At 32.1% G+C, this 20,228-nt stretch overlaps 1 protein-coding gene across 7 annotated transcripts in view; it reads left to right on the plus strand.

Annotated features, from left to right (window-relative positions):
• The window catches only part of cyc (basic helix-loop-helix ARNT-like protein cyc), a 163,744-nt gene that overhangs the window by 85,424 nt on the left and 58,092 nt on the right, over positions 1-20,228 (plus strand). For all 7 annotated transcript variants that reach the window (XM_076472614.1, XM_076472610.1, XM_076472616.1 and 4 more), the window contains 4 exons: positions 2,623-2,702; positions 6,774-6,866; positions 12,027-12,144; positions 17,562-17,726. In XM_076472614.1, coding sequence (XP_076328729.1) covers positions 2,623-2,702; positions 6,774-6,866; positions 12,027-12,144; positions 17,562-17,726 — 456 coding nt within the window. The remainder of the gene's footprint in view (positions 1-2,622; positions 2,703-6,773; positions 6,867-12,026; positions 12,145-17,561; positions 17,727-20,228) is intronic.

The following is a 20,228-nucleotide window of genomic DNA, read 5'->3' on the forward strand; positions in this document are numbered from 1 at the left end:
TTACTTCTTTTGAATATATTATTTTAAAACAAATTTATTGTGTGCTGATCATTTATTCTTGACATTTATTGCCATTAAGTTATAAACACCTATTGTAAATAATCCTTGGCCTCATAAAATCTGACACTGTTCTTGAGTAAAATATGTACATTTTCCCTTTCAAGGCTCCTCTTTTATTTCATAGGATTCATCTAGGTGGCTAATGTTGTCTTCCAGTGTATACTTACCATAAACTAGCATCAAGCCAGAATAATAAAAAATGTTCATACGATTCAGTTTGGCTCAACAAGTGCCTGTTGTTGGGTGGGGTGTTCTGCAAGATCACCTGAGGTATTGAGGTATTTTCATGGTAATATAGTCAGTTGTCAGTTCAAATTTACCTATCCTGTGAATTATCATGAAAGAAGTCAGCATTTAGGAGGTGTTTCTGCTTACTTGTCTGGTTCACACTAGCTGGCGTTTAAAGATAGGGCTGGAAAATCATAATGGGGGAACCTTGTGTGAGTAAATAGTACACAAACTGTTTCTAACAAGTAGAATAAGGATAGAATTCTAGCCCTAGTTATTATCTGCAGATATGGAGGTGAAGTGCAGAGATTATTTGCTCAAATGTTTGGTATAAACTATAAATATATAGTGATATCGATAATGCTGATAAAGGAACGGTCAAAATATTGATTAAATTTGTTCATAATATCAGCCTTTCAGGCAATTTGCTGTTCCCAGTGGGAAAGCAAATCACATTTGTGTTGTGTCTGCAGGAATGTTGAATATAAGGCAAAGGAAGGTATTGCACATTTCTTTGTACAGCTTGCTGGTTAGTCTTCCTCTAGAAAATTGTGTTCAGTCTTGGGCTTCTTAAGAGAATTGAGTTTTTGGAAAGGGTGAAAAGAGAGGGCTATTAAAATAATTCCTGGGATGGAAGAGGCTGTTCACACTAGGACAGGCTAAGGCTCTTAAAATTATTTTGAAAAGAAGGATTAGAGGGAATCTGATTAAAGTGTTTAAAATTATAAAGTGAACTGATAAGATTAACTCATCATCTTTTTGTTTCGTGTTTGGTAAAATTGATAAGAGGATGCAGATTTAAGATTTGGCTGGCTGGATAAGAACTTTGAAGGTCAGAGCTGGAGACAGGTAAATGAGTATTTGATGAATATAATGGTACAGCTGTGATATATCAGATGTTGAGCAAGTAGTAATTGAACAAGAAATTTTTAAATAAAAATAATCAGTCAATAATTAGAGTTAATTAATTGTATTGGTTAATAAGAATGACAACAATTGATGTCCAATTACTACAACATGAACATTACTTCTTAGGTGTTGTAAGTTTATATTTGGTTATGACAGGATGCTTTTTTCTATTTAGTCAATGTGACATGGAGACATGTAATGCTTTTCTTCCTTAAGTAGTGATATATAAGTTTTCAAGTTGTTCTGTTACTTAATTTCCCCACTGTTATGGTGACAACAAGTAGTTCAGAAAGTTATTAACTCTGGTTACTTTGCTTTTTGCTCTTGTTAGCAGGTGACATCTCTACTTGTAAGGATATTTCAGCATTGAACGAAGCATCTGGTTTGAAATGGGCTGGCACTGAAATATCCTTTGCATATCTGTTATTGCATTCATTAAAAGTGATAAAGGATTATTTATTTAAGGAGTGAGAGATCATTAGATGAAGCTGTCCACTGGGCAAAGAAATTGAGGGAGTTTATATTATTGCTTCAAACAAAGTTTTTTTTATTTCAGTTCTTTACTAGATGACCTGCAGGGAGGATCTGCCTCTTTGGGATCATTGTGTTTATTTCTGCTCTAATCAGTCATGAAAAAGAAGGGGTCAGAACTAAATACAATCTCAGCAAGAAATGACTGTCCCTGCATTTTCTTGTCATATGTGTTTTAGAAGTTTTGTACCTCCAGACTTTCATTCCATATTTAAAAAGGAAACATTGTCATATTGTTTATTCCAAAACTTGGTAATTCCAAGTTTATTTCATACTCTTTAAAGTCAAACGTATGCGGAAATGACATTCGAGCAAAAATGCTAATTTGGTTATTTTGATAAATGTGGTGTTAGGGTCAAGCTCTTCAGTTTGAGATGATCTTTAACTTTTGTATAAAAAAAGTAACAGCAGAGAAAGATTGTAAAGATGAGTGTTCCAAAAGAGATGTATGTTTGTATTGAATTATTTAGAGTACATTGAATGTATTTAGATTTCATGTTTGATTAAAACTTGATAATTCCTTTTAATTATTAGTTCAAACACTTAATTTGGAATACTGAGTTATCAAGTTAAAAAGTGTGATAAAAGAACTGACAACTTTTGGAGAGAAATATCTCAACTTCTATGTTGCAAGATTTGTAAGCATATTCTTCATTCAGCATCAGGGCTCATTAGGTGATCCAGTATGAAGTTAAATATAAGTAAGTGAAAATGGTTTTCCAATGTTAATCATGTAAAATGCTGTCAGTTCAAAACTACAAGTCTCACCTTAGCTGTTGCTTACCAGATTTTTAATAAACTAAATTTGATATTCTATTATTTGATAGTATGTGTACTGTTGTAAACTTATTCATGTTTCATATTAGGTGAGAATTTCTTTTAATTCTTTTTCAGGTTCCATAAATTCTTATACAGAAGGTCATTACAAGCCTTCTTTTCTTTCGGATGAAGAACTAAAGTACCTAATTTTAGAAGTAAGTTATTAAATTTTTACTGTCATTGTTGGTGATGTTATTCATAATAAGATGGAGACATACATTGGGATTTGTGGTGGTCCTCAAGTGGGCTCTGAAACTGTAATTAAGGGTGATCCTCAACATTTTGGAGAAACTTTAGATAGTTTTTTTATTTACATTCTTATAAGCTGTTGGATTTTCACACGCACTCACTCGCTCCCATTGGACAGTGGTATGTTTATGGATTAGTAGCACTGGTGAAGGGTTCAGTTCCATAGGGTGGACACAGCAGGTGGCTGGAAAGTGTTTTAGAGCAAAACAACTTACTTTACCTCATAAAATGCTGTTCAGATTGCTGGGAATCAACACAATTTTTATATGACCTATGCAAAATGAAAAGGCAGCCTCATTGAGATAATTTATTTCTTTTCTGTTGGTTCTTCAAGTGTGTGATATTTGGACTTTTTCCCAGTTACTTTTGAGCATTCAACTAATTTGATGGGAGCGATGTTTCTTTTTTATCTATACACAAACTTTGTATTTTATACTAAAAGGTTTACTTTTTAGTTATGTAAAGGGACAGTTAGGCCTTTTCTGACACATTGTTAGAACTTTCTGATTTAGTCTATCACCACTAGGTAGAGGTATTTTTCTGACACTCCAATAATACATCTGATTCTCAGAATTTGGGTTTCTACGGAAAAGCTTGTATTTCACCTGCATAGATTTATGTCTCCTGACGGAACAGAATAACTTCAGTGTTTAGTCAGATTTCCAGAGGTATTAGTGATTATTTTATACCTTCAAGGGCTGTTGGGGCTCGGTTTCTACAACTACGGGACTTATAGTAACCTTAACCATGGGTCCAGGGCTTTTACTGGTACTCCCCAAAAACTTTATCTCAAATTATTTGCCTGATGTGGCAGTCTCTTCATCTGTGGATTTTTGCCTACCTCCTGTAATTATGTTAATCATTGTTGCTAGATTATTCAGAGGGGTAAGTATTTTTATTTCTACCTTTCAGGATTATTACATTGTTTTCACAGAATCATACTTTGTAGCAAGTTTTGCCTAGACAGGTATGGTTTTATCAAACCATTTCTGCACTAGCAACCACTGTTTCACTATAATTACTACCAGTTGTAACAGGTTCTGCAGAAGTGAGGTGTTCCATAAGAACACTACTCATGGACTTTCATGAGTAAAGCTAAAAGGAATCCTGCCCATTCCTGTCAGTCATCAGATTAAATAAATTTGCATAGGTTTACTTTTAAAATTTAGGAAAATTATTCATTTAATTGACGAAGGCTTTTCCCCAGACTGTTAAAGCAAATCTCTCCACTCTCAGAGAAGAGGGCAAAGTTGGGAACTGTCCTACCTCTGTCCCTGAATTTTTTTTCCCAGATGTATGTTAGAAGCAGTACCACCCTCTGCAGGAGCCTTCTTCTAATACTGGCTCAGATTTGATGCTTAGTTATCTGATTGAGGTGTGAATGGTTCTCCTTTTTGATCAGTATCAGCTTAATACATTGTTCCTGGAAGGATGTTTACTATCTCCTCAAAAATCTGAACACTGAGTGTTCTTTGTTGTGCACAGTTGTTCCACATCCTCCCCATAATTCTGGGGGCAAGAAGATTGTGTCGTGGTTGGGGAATGAGGATGAATGCTGATAATTCCAAACTGGATGAGTTCTGTTCCTTTGCTTGATTACGGCATGTGTGATCCTGTCAATCTGAGTCTGGGTTGTTGCCTTTCAGGCTTTTTCAGGTGGAGGAGAAGGTTTGTTTACTTCAGTGTTGTGTGTGTGTAACTTTGCTGTCCAATTGCTCAAGCCACCAACATGGAATATAAGGACCAAAACCTCTTAATTCCAACACTGAGTAATAGAATCTTGGCTATCTGGTTGGGGCTGACCTTCAGTGATGATCACTCCTTTATACAGGAACTAAATTCATGATGTAGTGTGGCTTCCCACTCTAGTATCAACCTTATTTTGGTACATGATCTATGCAGATACTTTTTGTATGGATAATGCCCTCACTGGCTCCTCCATCTTCTCAGTGTGGAATTCTAGCTTTAAGTATCAGTATAGGTAAGTATGTATTAAAAGCAAAAGTTTTTCTTAATTGAAACCATATATCCAATAATATTTGCTTCTGTTGACGCTCTCCCTCCCTTCCTTCTCACTAAGAACCAATGTTATAGATTGGCATGGTGTCAGTCTTGAAAATGCGATAAAATTATCTAAATGTGGTGCTTATATATAGTACTGAGACAAAGGGTGCATTGACTTAGGTGGAGAGTATCACAAAACAAATATCACCAAGGGCATTTGAGTGAGATATGAAAGATTGGAGCAAGTGAGAAAAAAAAGAAGATTGCTAAATTGGACAGAAGCAGAAACTGTGGCAGTTGAGTAATAGGTAATTATTATTGGAAATACATTTTCAGTTTATGAAAATATTACCTTTTATTGCAGAGTAAAGATCAGTAAAGTCTTTACTATAAATGTATGTAATTACAATGAACTTCTAGATGTGGAGTATCATAACTTACAGATTTACTTTGACTGTTGACCTGGAAGATGCCTGAACATAATTTTTGAAAAGTAAAATTATGCAAAGAAATAAAATGAATATTTTTTTTGCAATGTCTAAGGTTAAATATGTACTTTAAGGGTCTGTTTGAAATATTTCAAATGGAAGTGGCTATGAGCTTGAATTATCTGATTTATATATGAGTCTTTTTTTCACTCATGATGTCATAGTTCATAAAATTACAATAAGACTTTTAATAAAAGTTACATTAAGAACAGTGATAAATTGGAAATGTCAGTATTTTTCTTTTTAGAGCTTTACTTTGTGAATCCATCTCTTGTTTTACATTTGAGAATTTGTACTATTTTAATAGAACTGACTTGTTGTACAAAATATGTTGAGAAACTTTGTAGCAATATTTTTGCAATAAAATAAAATGACAATTGCACCAGTTTAAAACTTGGCCTGGGAGTGAAGAATTTTCAAACTTCTTGGAATTGAAATTGCCTTCCATTATTGAGATTCTTAACCTTTTGAGCTCTGTGGGACTTAAGTGAACTTTTATGGACAATGATATAGTTATTTTATTGCCTAATGACGTAAATTAGATTTTTAACTTCTTCAAAACAGTTCCAGATTTTTAGTTTTACCACTCATAAAAATATCTCAAATGATTAAATTCTTCTTTTGTGACAGGATAGTATTTTCCTTTTGACCAGATGAACAAAGTAGAATATAATTAAACAAAAAGGAACAGATTATATGTTTTAAGTCACATTAAAAACTTCTATGTTTTCAAAATTCCTTCCAAAGCTCTTTGTAGACAATAAATTGAGAGCCTGTGTTGTATGTACATTTACAGAGATGTTAAAGAAATATGCTAAATAAATGCTGATTCACTAAATATTTGTTTTGTTAAAAGTATTGTATTAAACTAGATAAATATATTATTTTTTTTAATAATACGTCCAAAATATTTTTAAAAAGGAATGAATATATGCATCTAGTAAATAATCTTTATGAGAAATAACTCATTGATGCCACAAGTATCTATATTACATGTTACATCTGAGTGTTACTAATTAATATTTCATTCCAGAATTTTTTTTCTATGATTTTTTTCTCCAAATTTGAGACCAACAATTTTTCCTGAAACCACTATGTGAAAAATAGTAATAGTACTTTTAATATATTGATGCCCATACTACCTAAAAATCTAAATTATATAATTTTTTTTTACAGATGCACATCTGTTTGTATGTGGCTTTTTGTTTGTAACAAAATGTTTGGAACCCTTTAATTTTATTAAACTGTATTTTAATTTTCTTTTCTTTCTGTATAAGAAATATAGTTGCTGATTAATTTATAAAATATTTGTATTTGACTTATTTGGTTTCAGATGTATTATCCATTGAAATTTTATACATTTAAAATTTTGTATACTATATATAAGAGAATATAGTATTCATTGAGTTATTTTCATTTGAGAAAAGGATATCTTTCAACTATGATAGTTGCATGTGGTAACATTCTTTGTGTTTCCTGTTACAGGCAGCTGAAGGTTTTTTATTTGTAGTAAGTTGTGACAGAGGTCGTATTTTGTTTGTTTCCGAGTCAGTTTCCCAGATACTGAACTATTCCCAGGTATGAAAATATAACTTTTATATATGATATAAAATGAAAATAATAATTTTATAAATTACTAATAACAATTTTTCAGTTATATATGGCAGCATATCTTTCATGTGCATAACTGAATTGAAAATAGATGGTTTAGAGTATGGAACTCAATTTTCTGTTTCTAAATAAACAAAAATTATGGTATATAAATTGTGAAACATAGTGTCAGTCTAGGTATTCATCTATCTCCTGTTTGAGCAAAGCTCAACATTAACATTTGTATAAATAATGTTGATGCCAAATTTTATTTTAGAAACAGGAAATTCTGCACTAAATTGTTAGAAATAAATCACACTATCATTCACATTACAAAATGTAATACAACTTAAAGAATAAAAATTTGATTTGCTGTATGTTATTTTTCAATGGCTCTTAGCATGTCTAGAATGCTTAACAATTACATTTCCTGGTGGGCAGTACAAGTAGCTCAGAGCTTTGGATCTGAGTGAAACCAAGAGTGCAACACAATTAACCCTTTTAAAGTACCTGAAATAATTTAAATTTATAGAATAACTTAAACTTTTCCTGTCATTTGGGATTGGTACTTTTCCTTCTATGTAAAAGTTAGTGTTATGACCATCATTATTGGCTTAAACTAAAGTAAAAGATTATATATATATATATAACATTAAAAAGAAATTATTTATTCATATTAGCACAAGAATAAAACTTTTTTTCCTAGTCTAAAATTGCTTCTTATCAACATTACCAAGGTCTTTTATGATTGTTGTAATTTGTCAATTAATATCCCAGTTCATTTCTAGCCTTGTGACATTTGGCATCATTACTGTTTAGTTTGTTTTTTTTAGTTTTGTTTTGTAGTAATAAAAATATTGTGCAGTTCAGGTTTGATTAGGTGCTGAAAGTCAATTAAGATAGTAGCAGCATTCTAGTAATCATATTTCTACTTTATTTTCAAATATTTAACATAAATTATTACATTAAAAGAAACAATTATTTGAAACTGTAATTCCTTTATTTCTGTGATACTTCAATCTCTTTCCAAAGGCATAAAAGCTGACATCATACTTACTGAAAGCTCTACTAAAGTTGGCCCAATTAAGTTTGCACCCAGAGAAGAGTCTTGGAGAAAATTATTTAGTAACAATTCTTGATACAGGTTTCTCTTGAAACTTTTTAGAATTTAGGTTGGGGCTGACCTTTAGTGATGATCACTCCTTGATACAGGAGCTAAGTTTATGATGTAGTGTGGCTTCCCACTCTAGTACCAACCTTATCTTGGTACACCCATGATCTGTGCAGATACGTTTTGTATGGATAATACCCTCACTAGCTCCTTCTAATTAGTAGGTTTGGCTATTTCAGCCACACCCATTGCTAACAGGTGTTTAAAATCAAGCATACAGCCATGCAATCTCCAAAGACAAAGATTGGCGTATAAACATGTAAACATTATCTGTCCACAGTTGCAACGCTCACTATCGAGTTCCAAACTGCCTCTGAAAGCAACATCAACATAAGAACTGTTGGGAGCTTTATGAAATGGGTTTCCATGGACGAGCAGCCGCACACAAACCTAAGATTACCATGCGCAATGTCAAGTGTCAGCTGGAGTGGTGTAAAGGACACTGCCATTGGACTATGGAGCAGTGGAAGTATGTTCTCTGGAGAGATGAATTATGCTTCACTATCTGGCACTCTGACAGATGAATCTGGGTTTGGCAAATGCCAGAAGAATGCTACCTGCCTGAATGCATAGTGCCAATTGTTTTGTTTTGTGGATGAGAAATAATGATCTGGAGCTGTTTTTTCGTGGTTTGAGCTAGGCTCTTTAGTTCTAGTGAAGGGAACTCTTAATGCTACAGCATACAATGAGATTCTAGAGAATTGTGTGATTCCAACTTTGTGATAACAGTTTTGGGAAGGCGCTTTTTTTGTTTCAGCATGACAATGGCCCCGTGCACAAAGCGAGGCCCATAAAGACATGGTTTCTCCTTGAACCATATCAAACTACTCTTTTTACTATTCTAAGTTGTATGTCACTTGAGGAAAGTATAGTTCATATTATTCCATCAAATTACATTAACTCCTTGTACATGTGCCTCATGAAACATTTTTATTGTATTATTATTTATTTTACCTAATCTAACCATAACCAATCTAAAGAGATCCCTATTTTTACATTTTAGTTTTAAAATAATAAATAGAGAAAAATACAAAAAATAAAGAATTTACCTGAATCTTTTCTTTTTCTTGCTGTTGATTGTTGATTAACACTTTACTTCTTTTATACTAATGATTATAATGCACTAAATATTGTACATTTAATTTAATTAAATAATGCACCAAAGAATGTAGAATAATAATGTACAAAAAGTAGATAATTTCTCCTAACAGTTTTCCTGGTTACAGAATTATCCAAGCTAATTGTAATCTTTCTGATGGTAACAAATTTTGTACTAACAATGAAATTGACAGTTCTCCATTTGGAAACAGTGTTATGTAATATGTCATTTGATAGATTAAAACATTGGATGATATAGAATTAAACATAAGGGGTTTTTAAAATATTGGTATAACATAAACAGAAAGTAGGTTAACAAAATTTTTAACATAAGTCTTTAAAACCTTGTAACATGCACAGTAATGGATATCCATCATGATTGGGTTAATTATTACTAGTGCACCAAACCTAATCCAGACACCCTCTGATAAATACCTCTCATTACTCTTCACTACTTATAGCTGAGACAGAACAGCTGTATGTGAAGTGTTGTTCAGGTTGTTTTGAAACCCAGACTTATGCATTCAATACATATGATGGGTAGGTGGACTTATTGCTAAACATTGTGTTTATATTAGCCATGGCATAGTAGCTCTTTGGATGGTTCGGAAGTGTTTTTCTTATCAAGTACAAATTGTTAGTGTGTAGCTCTGTCATGTCTTGTCTGATTTTATATCTGAATACAGTTTTGGATTCAGAAGTCAAACCCTTTTGATTGCCCCTTGGCGTGGATGTTTGTATGTGGTGAGTGGACTTCCGAGAGGAGGTTCTGTCTTTTCAGTTTACATCCTCTTGAATCAGAACGTCCACCCACGTTTGCCATGATTGGCAGTCCATGAAGGGGAGGAAAGGATCTTGAGGGGTTCAAATGTAACACACTTCTTTGTCCCTGGATTCCTGTAGATGACTGGTCCAGTTGGGATAGAATCAACCGAGTATCAGTAATGGATGCTCTCAGCAGATACTATAGACATAGGGTATGATGCTGGCATTTGGGTATTGTATACATGAAACCCTGGTATTGCTGCCAAGTCTTTTGCTTTCAGCTCTGTAATGCATTCTCTTGTAGGGCTTCATGGTGGTGGAGTGTTTGTGGACGTTGAACTTTTATTTTTCTCATGGCCTCTAACGTCTCTCACTACTAAGGTTAAACAACCATTGATTGATAAGCAACTCCACTTGGAGGGCTGTAATAGTCAGTCTCAAGCTATAGTTAATATTGTACCTTGATTCTTCATTTCACACTCCCTATGTGAAAAGTTCCTCAGGCAGATGTTGCTTTTTTAAAAAAAAATTTAAAATGGATTGGAAGGGCTCCTGGTTTGTCCAAATCTGTTCACAAATTAATATCTGGAGACATTCTGGTTGAAACATCAAAACCAGAATATACTAAATTTCTCTTGATGTCTAAGACTTTTGGGGATTTGTCTACGAGGGCTGTTAAAAAAATATGCGGACTGTTTGAATTGCGTGGCTCCAGTTGGTTCCAGGGGAATCCGCTTGGTGTCGCTAGGTTCGCACAGATCAGCTGATTACAACACCATTTCCCGATTGCAGATATCTTCATTTGTGTATTAGCTACGCGGTTTTAAGTGAAGTGCGATTTTTTCGTTTAGCGGATTTCAGAATGAATGACCTGAAGGAGCAACGACTTGCTGTGAAATTTTGTGTTAAACTTGAAAAATCTGCAACTGAAACTTTTGCTATGCTTAACACGGCTTACGGTGATGTTGCTATGAAGCGTACGGCATGTTTCAAGTGGCATGAACGTTTTAAGGATGGTCGACAATCCATTGAAGATGATGAGCATCCTGGACGTTCTTTCACGTCAACTGACGACCCACACGTCGACAAAATCAACACCCTGGTGCGGGCAAATCGATGTCTGACTGTCAGGGAACTTGCTGAAGAGTGTGGGATATCAGTTGGATCTTGTTACGAGATTTTGAGCAAAAAATTGAAGATGCACCACGTTGCTGCGAAATTCAGCCCTCAGAACTCGTGAGTTTTTGGCCAAACACTCGATTACTGTTCTTCCCCACCCCCCCTACTCACCTGACCTTGCTCCTTGCGATTTTTTCTTGTTCCCCAAACTCAAAAGACCCTTGAAAGGAAGAAGATTTGAGACGATTCCCGAGATTAAGGCAAATGCGACGAAGGAGCTGGAGGACATTACAAAAGAAGCGTACCAGGACTGTTTCAACAAGTGGAAACACCGTTGGGATAAGTGTGTGCATTGGGGAGGAGAGTACTTTGAAGGGGTCCCAGACCTGTAACTTCTAAATAAAGTACGTTTTGTTTTATGATGTCAGTCCGCATATTTTTTGAACAGACCTCATATTCATGTTACTTTCCATGCTACCCTGATTACATCTCAAACTGAGGGACCTTCTTAGTATTCCTGAGTCAGAGATTCTTTCTGGTTTCTCCAGTTAAAGAGTTTCAGCTGTATGACATATCTCCACTTGTGAAGATGGAGTACTGTAATGGTATAATTCATTACTACTACTTAAAATTGTGCTAAAAAGTCGCTATTTTGGTAAGTATAGTGTACGTTTTATTCACAAGGTTACTGCAAGAGTCCATTGTCAGGTAATCGCTTAAGAAGTTAAACTTACTATTGGTATCTTAGTATAACACTTGGAATTAATTTGTTAACAAGTGCTTTTACCTCTTATTAATTGTCACAGTTTTATGTGTTTTGAAAAATGTGCAGTGTCTATTGCATTTGCAATATGGTGAAAAAGGGTGAAATATGCAAGTAACATAAACAGAAATTGCTCCTTTCCAGCTGTGTGAAGTAAAATATTAGTATCCATGTTTAACATACTTCAGTTGCTGCTTCAAATATGTTGTTTTAATTATCTGGTTCCTCCTAGGGAGACCTTTTGGGTCAAAGTTGGTTTGATATTCTTCATCCTAAGGACATAGCTAAGGTCAAAGAACAGTTATCTTCCTCTGATCTCTCACCCAAAGAACGTCTCATTGATGCCAAAAGTAAGTAACATATTTTGGCCTAATAACTTGAGAATGGAAGAAAGTAGTTAATTTCTTTTAACTGCTAGAAAGATTCTTGTGAAAACAACTTTTAATTGTTTTATATGAGTGTTAGTATCTCCAAACTTGTATTAGATAGTAGTGATTTGATAGTAGTCAGCATATAATTAAATCTATGGATAGAAAACATTAGCAAGGGTAAAATGATACAAAATATATATACATTTTTTAATAAACATTACATTTCTGTTAGATGCAGGTGTGCTATTGAAGAAGTGTTGTTCTGTAAGATGTGAAAAGACAAAGTTAGATTAATGATAATAAAGAATGGATTGATACATCTAAATGAAAACTTTTCCAATTGATTTTGTATGATGTTTCAAGCAGACACCCATTGTCAGGTAGCAAAGGCTGTGTTACAAATGAAGCAGGTTCAGGAATAATTGTTAAGAGATAAGATAATACAAAGGTTCTAATTGTCCAGCATAAAGTGTGGTGACAAAAATTGGTGGTGTTTTATGTTTATTTGAAAGTAAATGTTTCCTTTATACCATAAAGGGATTTTATGTTCAGTTGGAAGAAAAGATGGTGTTAACTTATTAAGAGTGGTGCATTTCTCATGACTTGAGACTTTCATGTTGGAGGTACCTTTGTGGTTGGGTGAATTCATGTGTCAATCGTTTTTCCAATTTAATTTCTGTAAGCCTTTTGTTTAGATGCATTTACCTTACTTCTTACTCCTGGTTAAAATTTCTCTTTTGAACCTAACCTATGTTAAAGTTTTTTTTCCATCCCACAGTTATTTCCCTCGATTATTATTTTATTTTACTAGGCAATTATGTCATTATTTTGCAAATTTACTTTGTTCCTTTCTTGTGCTTATATTTATTATATTATATTTATTACAGTTTTATTTGTTCCACTTACTTTTTTCCATGCTAATTTCAATAATATCCATGTAACAAGCTCAATAATATATTTACCAGGACTTTTGTTACCATTCTTCACATTGAATACACGTAATTAGACCCTTTGCATTAACATACCTTATAATGATTATTTTTTAGCCTAATTCCATTCTAATGTGGTTTTTACTGTCTGACAAAGAGCATTTGCTTGAAACATTGCACAAAATATACTAGAAAATAGTTTTCATTTAGATGTGTCAGTTTATACTTTATTATCATTTATCCATAAGCATACCACCACTAAGCAATTTAGTGCTTAGTATGTAGAGATGGGCTGAAAAAAAAAAAAGTCTGCTTCATTCAACCTATTGCAGTGCTTACAGATAATGGCTAAAGTTGAGTTATAGTCTTATTTAAGTACATAATTGCCCTTATTGAGTGTTCATAGCTTGTGAGACTCCAAATATTGTTGAAAAGTGTTGCTAAGTGGAGAACTGAGATCTAGTTAAAGAGCCAAAGTGTTTGTCTTTTTTTTTTCCCATGCTAGCCAAACATAGTATGAAGTTTTTGCAGTGGTTTTAGTATGATAGAAATGCATTTTAAGAGCACTTAGGAACAGGCTATCACTAAGCACTGTAATGCTTATTTTAAGCTAAAAATAAAATAAATCAGTTTACACAATTTTATTGTTATACCTTAAAGTTAGCTTTCCTACAAAATAGCTGGTGTTCTTTTAAAAACTTACGTACAGGGTGAAACAGGAATTACCAGATACTAATTGATGAACATTAATAACTGTAACATTTATTATACTCAGCACTTTGCACACTATATATTGGTGTCTTTAGGGAGCGAACCCTCTGTACTTTGTATGAAGTGGAGGAGAAAAAAATTAGTACAGACAATGTTAAATATATTTATATCTTTTTATAGAATACACTAACTTTCAGTTGGGAAAAAACATCAGAAAATAAGTAATATAGGGATAGCAGTGCCCAAAGGAATCCAATCATGAATATGGGGATGATACAGCTACACATTTTTCATATGTTGTTTTCTTACTGTAGATTCCTCAGCTTTACTTCCAAGAACTTAAGATTATGACAAGTAATTTTTAATAATATATTATAGCCAGTTGTATGGTATAATATCAATATTTGAGGTTATTCTATAAGTGCAGTGAAGGAACTGGCAAAAACTAATATGATATTAACAAAATATATTACCATTGAATTATAAAAATAAAACAGATGTTTACTTCTCAACCTACTTCATTGAATTTTTTTTATAAAAAAGAGGGTAAACATATAAAAAAGATGCTGTAAAAATTAAGTATGATGTACAAATGGCAGTGTCAAAAAGTATTGCGACAAGGTAGGGATGAATACACAAAACCATACAAGAATCACTACTAATTAGCCATAACTTTATAAGAATAACTTTTGTATACAACTAAGTGTTGCATGAATTCAGGTTTGAATAAAATCATTTAAAATGGAGTGAATGCACAAAACTGTACAAAATCCCTACATAAGTAGCCAATTAGCAATGCATCAATCTTACAAGCTTAAGGTTATTTACCACTGTAAGACTGTATAGCATTTAAAGTGAATATTGCTATATAGTCTTATAATGGGAAATAATCTTAAGCTTGTAAGATTAACTCTTAAATAATTGACTACTTATGTAGGGATTTTGTATAGTTTTATGCATTCATTCTTATCTTGTTTCTGTACCTTTTGGTCTTGCTATCCTTACATCTGTAACAGATTTACTATTATTTATTTATTTTAATATCCAAGTTTGTTTCAGATTAACATGTATTTAGAAATGCATGTAACTTGTATTATTAAATGTGGATTGCAAAAGTCCCAGCTATTCTCTAACTTTGTAGAAGATTCTCGACTGTTAGAATAAACACAGTGCTATGTGTGTATGCAAAATACTAATGATTGCCGGTATTATTGCCAACTGAACTTGCTAAAATTTTGCCTTTAAGTTTATAATTTGACATGCAGAGAGGCAGTTCAGTAATATGGAGTTTGCTACAGTTAGTATACTTTAAACCTTGGAAGTTGTATCAATGTTTATCAATTGGGAAACTACAAATATTTGACCAAGAACGTTTATAGATATAAAACATTATAAACTGGTAAACTTCAGAGAATTAACTTCAGACATGAGTATTTCTACAAGGATAGTTTCATCAGTAAAAAACTTACTTGTGCTCAGTGAAGTAATATAAACTTAAACTTCATTTGCTCTTCGTGAACCATTGATAAACTATTCTATTCTAGACCAGATAGAAGATTCAGTATTGTTCCTAAGTTTGTAAAACTTTTGTTCATCAATCATTATTTGTAATAACCATTATTATAAATTGTGTTGTTGTTTGTGTATTAAAATATATTTGTGTTAAGAAAGAAAACTGTGTGTATTAATCTTGCTGGCAAACATCAACAGTTTGATACATCTCTACGTTTAATATATATGCAAAAATGGCTCGTTTGGGTTGAGAAAATATTTTACGTAGAAGAGCCGTTTTTGCATATATATTTCTATACAAGTGGATTTTCTCGACATCACTGATTATTATCTCTACGTTTAATTAACTTCTAAGTTTATATTACAATTTAAATTAGTTTCAGGCTATTTCATATTGTAATAAATAATGTAGCAAATTTGAGGCTTTTCCAAGATAATTTATAATGCATATCATATTTAATTTTTGCAATTTTTTTTGTTACTTGTGCTGTAGTCACTGGAGTTATTAACATTGTATAATTAAAACTTTCATGCATTTTCTGTAGGTTATTTTATAAAATATCAGTTTCTAGTGTATTATGAAGACATTATAAACTTCGTCAGCAAGTGTAATTATGGATTTCTTGTTTTTTCTGTATTATGAAACATACAGGTCTCATACCTATACCAATTTGGTTTATAGAAAAAAGAAATCATCATCCACAATATAACTCAAACATATTTTTGTTCAGATAAAGAAATGTATATATGCTATAATTCAAAGAGATATCAAGCACAGAATTACCTGATATCAGCAACATCTAGAAATTTGAAGGTCAGTATGTGTAAGGACAGGTTTAACCCTATTGCTATGGGCCAAGGGTCATGTCATATCATGTTTGTTGGCTTACATTCAAATTTTTATTGAACTACTATTTTGAAAAGGAATGTCGATTTTGTTATGAAATTGAAGAATATAATTCAGATATTTAGCATGACCCATTAGTTAGTTTCTTAATTTAAAAGTAATAAGAAATAAATTCTAAATATTTACTTTTGTGTGTCGTATGTTGAATGCAGCATTGGTTTAAATTAGATGTTTTTGATGTTGAAATACAAAGTCTATAGTTTTTTGCAAATTAGGAACTCAAATTACTGATAATAACAAGCAGAATATAAAATAAGATCCTCTCTTTTTCATATTCGCTGAGCTATTGTTATTTCTACTGGACAAACACAATGATCTTACCCACCTCTTTCCAGTTTTGGAAAGACATGCTTATGATATGTAAATAATCAGCCTAAAGCTCAATATTTCTTTGTAGAGACTTTCCCAGTGTAATTGAACTATTCAGCACCAAACTTGTTTTTTCCAAGCTTAATGTCAAAACATAAGGGGAAGCTTTAGTGAGATTGAAATTCCATATTTTTTTAGACCCAAATACAGCATTGGTTGTTAAGCCAGATAAATTATAGAATTGTATAGTATTAATATAGCAGTTTATAATTTATGGTTATTTCAAAAAATATATATAAAACTTAAAGACTTAGCAACCTATGGCAAGCAGCAAATGAGTTAAAGATGCATAATTAGAAGAGATAGTTATTTCTATGGTTCTTTATTTACTGGTTCATGTTGTAAGAAAAATAACAGAAATTTAAGAAGTTATTTTAGATATTATACATGTGCATACATATTACTATATTAAAACTGAAATGTGATTGTATTTTACAAAATACTAGTCTACTAAAGCACTTAATTGCATTCTTTTATTTGTCACATTTGTGATAGAGTTGGCATTATTGATATGGCATGATAAAACAGATGTGCTGTGGAGTATCATCATTGTGCACTACATGTTAGCAAAATCTTAGGCTTAAATTGAAATAGAATAAAACTTTATATAAACATTTGCTTAACTGTGGGTATTTATTTATTTAAAGCTTATGTTTTAAAATGTGCAGAACAATTGTTAGTTATAGACACTTTTTTATTTAAAAATTTATGAGAAAGTATCTCATGCCTTTTTATTTTACATTTTTGATTGAACATAATAGTGTTTTTTATATAGATACATATATATGTGTGCATGTGTATATAGTTTAACATATGCACTGATTATAAATATAATGCTGAAAACTTGCCAAGCACTCAGTTTATGAACACTAACTATAGTGCTGTATCTGAGCACACACACAATTTAACCATTTGGTTTCCTGAATATCTTTAGTTTATTATCTTTAAGTACATTGATTTCTTTATAGCCATGCTGCCTGTGAAAACTGATATGCCTTCTGGACAGAGCAGGCTTTGTCCAGGATCTCGGCGGTCATTTTTTTGTAGAATGAAGTGTAGGTCAGTGCCAACTGTGAAAGAAGAAGCAGATACAACTACAGGCTGCCACAGAAAACGGAAATGTCAAAGCTCAGGTTAGTATGTTTATTTTGTTTGTTTTTTTAAATAATGATATTCTTTGATTTTATTAGAAAACCTCATGATGTGAACTTCTATGAGTAACAAAGTATAACTAACTGTAGAAAGCCCAAAGTTTTTTGTTTACTGCCCAAAAGATCTATTCTGCTTATAAATTTCAAAAAATCCTAGCTGATATATCTGTTCAATGAACCAGTACATAAAGAAAATATAAGGACCCCTGAAAAGGGTTGGCAAAGTGATCAGATCCAAATGCAAGTCCCTCTATGTCATTCCCCAAGGAGCTCTAAGGGAACTTGTCAGGTTTGTTAAGAATTTTTCTAGTAGTTCATCAGTTATAAGTGAACACACACTACACATGCACAAACTTGTTAAAATGATGGTTTAGTTTAAACAAGTTTGGTAATTTTTAGCAGAATTAATTTTTTGTGTAATTTCAGAAATTAAACAATTTGTGGAAATATTTGATAGTCATTTATCTTTTGTACTCTTGTACGTTTGACATGATACATTACCTCTTCTCATATAAATAGCTATTCTCATTTAGTGCTTCCCTCGAAACACACAAAAATGTTTTGTATGCCACAGGCCATAAGATCTCGCATATCTTACAATGAAATGGCTCATCTGCATCATGTGACAACCCTCCACCAATAAGATTCCAACACACTCTCTTGATGCATGTGATTCCCTCTTATTTTTTCTTGAACTTTCATTTCTCATTTGGCAGTACTTATTTCAAGATTTTCTTTTGTTCTGTTTTTCAGTCCTGTTAGTTCATTCAACTTAGTTCATCTTTTATATTAATTTTGAGGTGGATTTGTTTTTTCTTCTTTTTCAAAAGTTCATGAATTTCATGATAACTTATTTTACTCAGTTAAACATTTTTTTTCATTAAATTGTATTTTGATTATTCATTGTTACACAATAAACTCTGAAGTACAATTTACCAATTTGGAGGTAATTCCATCTACTAGCAAACTCAAACAGTGTACAGGTGTAGGTAACTCGGCTATGAACCTGTCAACTCTCATCTGACATGAGATTCATCATTATATGAGTCAATTTGTTTCTTCTGATGTTGCTCCTCTTTCTCCTGAACTTGCCAAAACTGTTCAAATAAATGAAGATTTTGACAGCTTTTTTCCTTCACCTAAATTTGTTGTTTCTTCCTATGCTCCTATGGTGGAATCAGCTAGGCTTAATAAATATGTTTTTGTAGGTGTGATTCCTCAATTATGTTCTGTTTCATCCATTTCTCCAATTTCATATGATCCCTTTCCTTCTTTGTTACACAGTACCCATTCCTCTCAGTATTTTCCCCTTTTCCAGTTAACTCTCTCAATATGGACTTGATCTATGTAACTGATCATGTGACCTCTTTATTTTCATTTAAAGACTTTTCAGATTTAATACTTCTAATTTTTAATATAGTATGCATATCTTCACAAAATCTAGAAGTCTTTCAGTTAATATTATAAGTCTTTGACATACACAAAAATCATATTTTTAGTGAAGTATTTTTAATGAAATATAATTAACACTTGTTCCTGAATATATTGAGTATTTATGTTGAATAGTGTGTGTGCAAAGTAATTTTTGTGTTAAAATTAAAAATACGTTTCCTTATTTTAAAAATCTCGAATTTGTTTTGTGTAATCCCTAATACCTCTTAAATGCATTTCAAATGTTATTTTACAGTAAAACTTTTTTCTTAACCTGTTTTTTTCTCTACCATATCTCAAAACAAAATGTTAATTTGACTATCTAAGTAACCACAGAAAAAAAAAATCAAAATAAATTTAAACTACCCTTTTTTTTTCTTTCTAGAATGACTTCAAATTGTAACATGAAACTACCTTTTTTTATTCTAAGTAGTTGTAAGTTTATAACATTATACATCTATTTATAATTAACTTGTATTGTTTTATTGCCTTTTAAACTGTATCTAATTACATATATATTTTTCTCTAGAAGTGAGTTTTCTCATCATCATGGATTATTGTGTCTCATTACTGTCCTCACCACTATAAGTTGTTAATTACTAGGAAATGTGTAGCTTATGTTACACTCTTGAATTACATTAACTATGAGCTATTACGACAAGTACAAGCAGCTCATGTGCTTGCCTCATGAAACATTTTTATTATATAATTAATTATTTTACTTAATCTAATCTTAACTAACCTAAAAAGGTCCCTATTTTTACATTTTAGTGACTTATAAAGAATAAACATGAAAAAAAACAACTCATCCAATCTTTTTTTTCTTGCTCTTGATTGTTGTAAAGAGTGAACCCCAATTTTGTATACAACTAATAATTCTTTTCTTAATAAATTTAATTTTATTGAATAATGAGTGTGTGTGTGTTTTCTTATAGCAAAGCCACACTGGGCTATCTGCTGAGTCCACTGAGTTTGAATAATATACCAAACAATATTAAGTAGACAAAAAAACCTGTCAAATTTAGACAAATATTTTTACCTCTCAAAACCTTT

This window comes from Tachypleus tridentatus, chromosome 12, assembly GCF_004210375.1.
Source record: "Tachypleus tridentatus isolate NWPU-2018 chromosome 12, ASM421037v1, whole genome shotgun sequence".
NCBI classification, from domain to species: domain Eukaryota; kingdom Metazoa; phylum Arthropoda; class Merostomata; order Xiphosura; family Limulidae; genus Tachypleus; species Tachypleus tridentatus.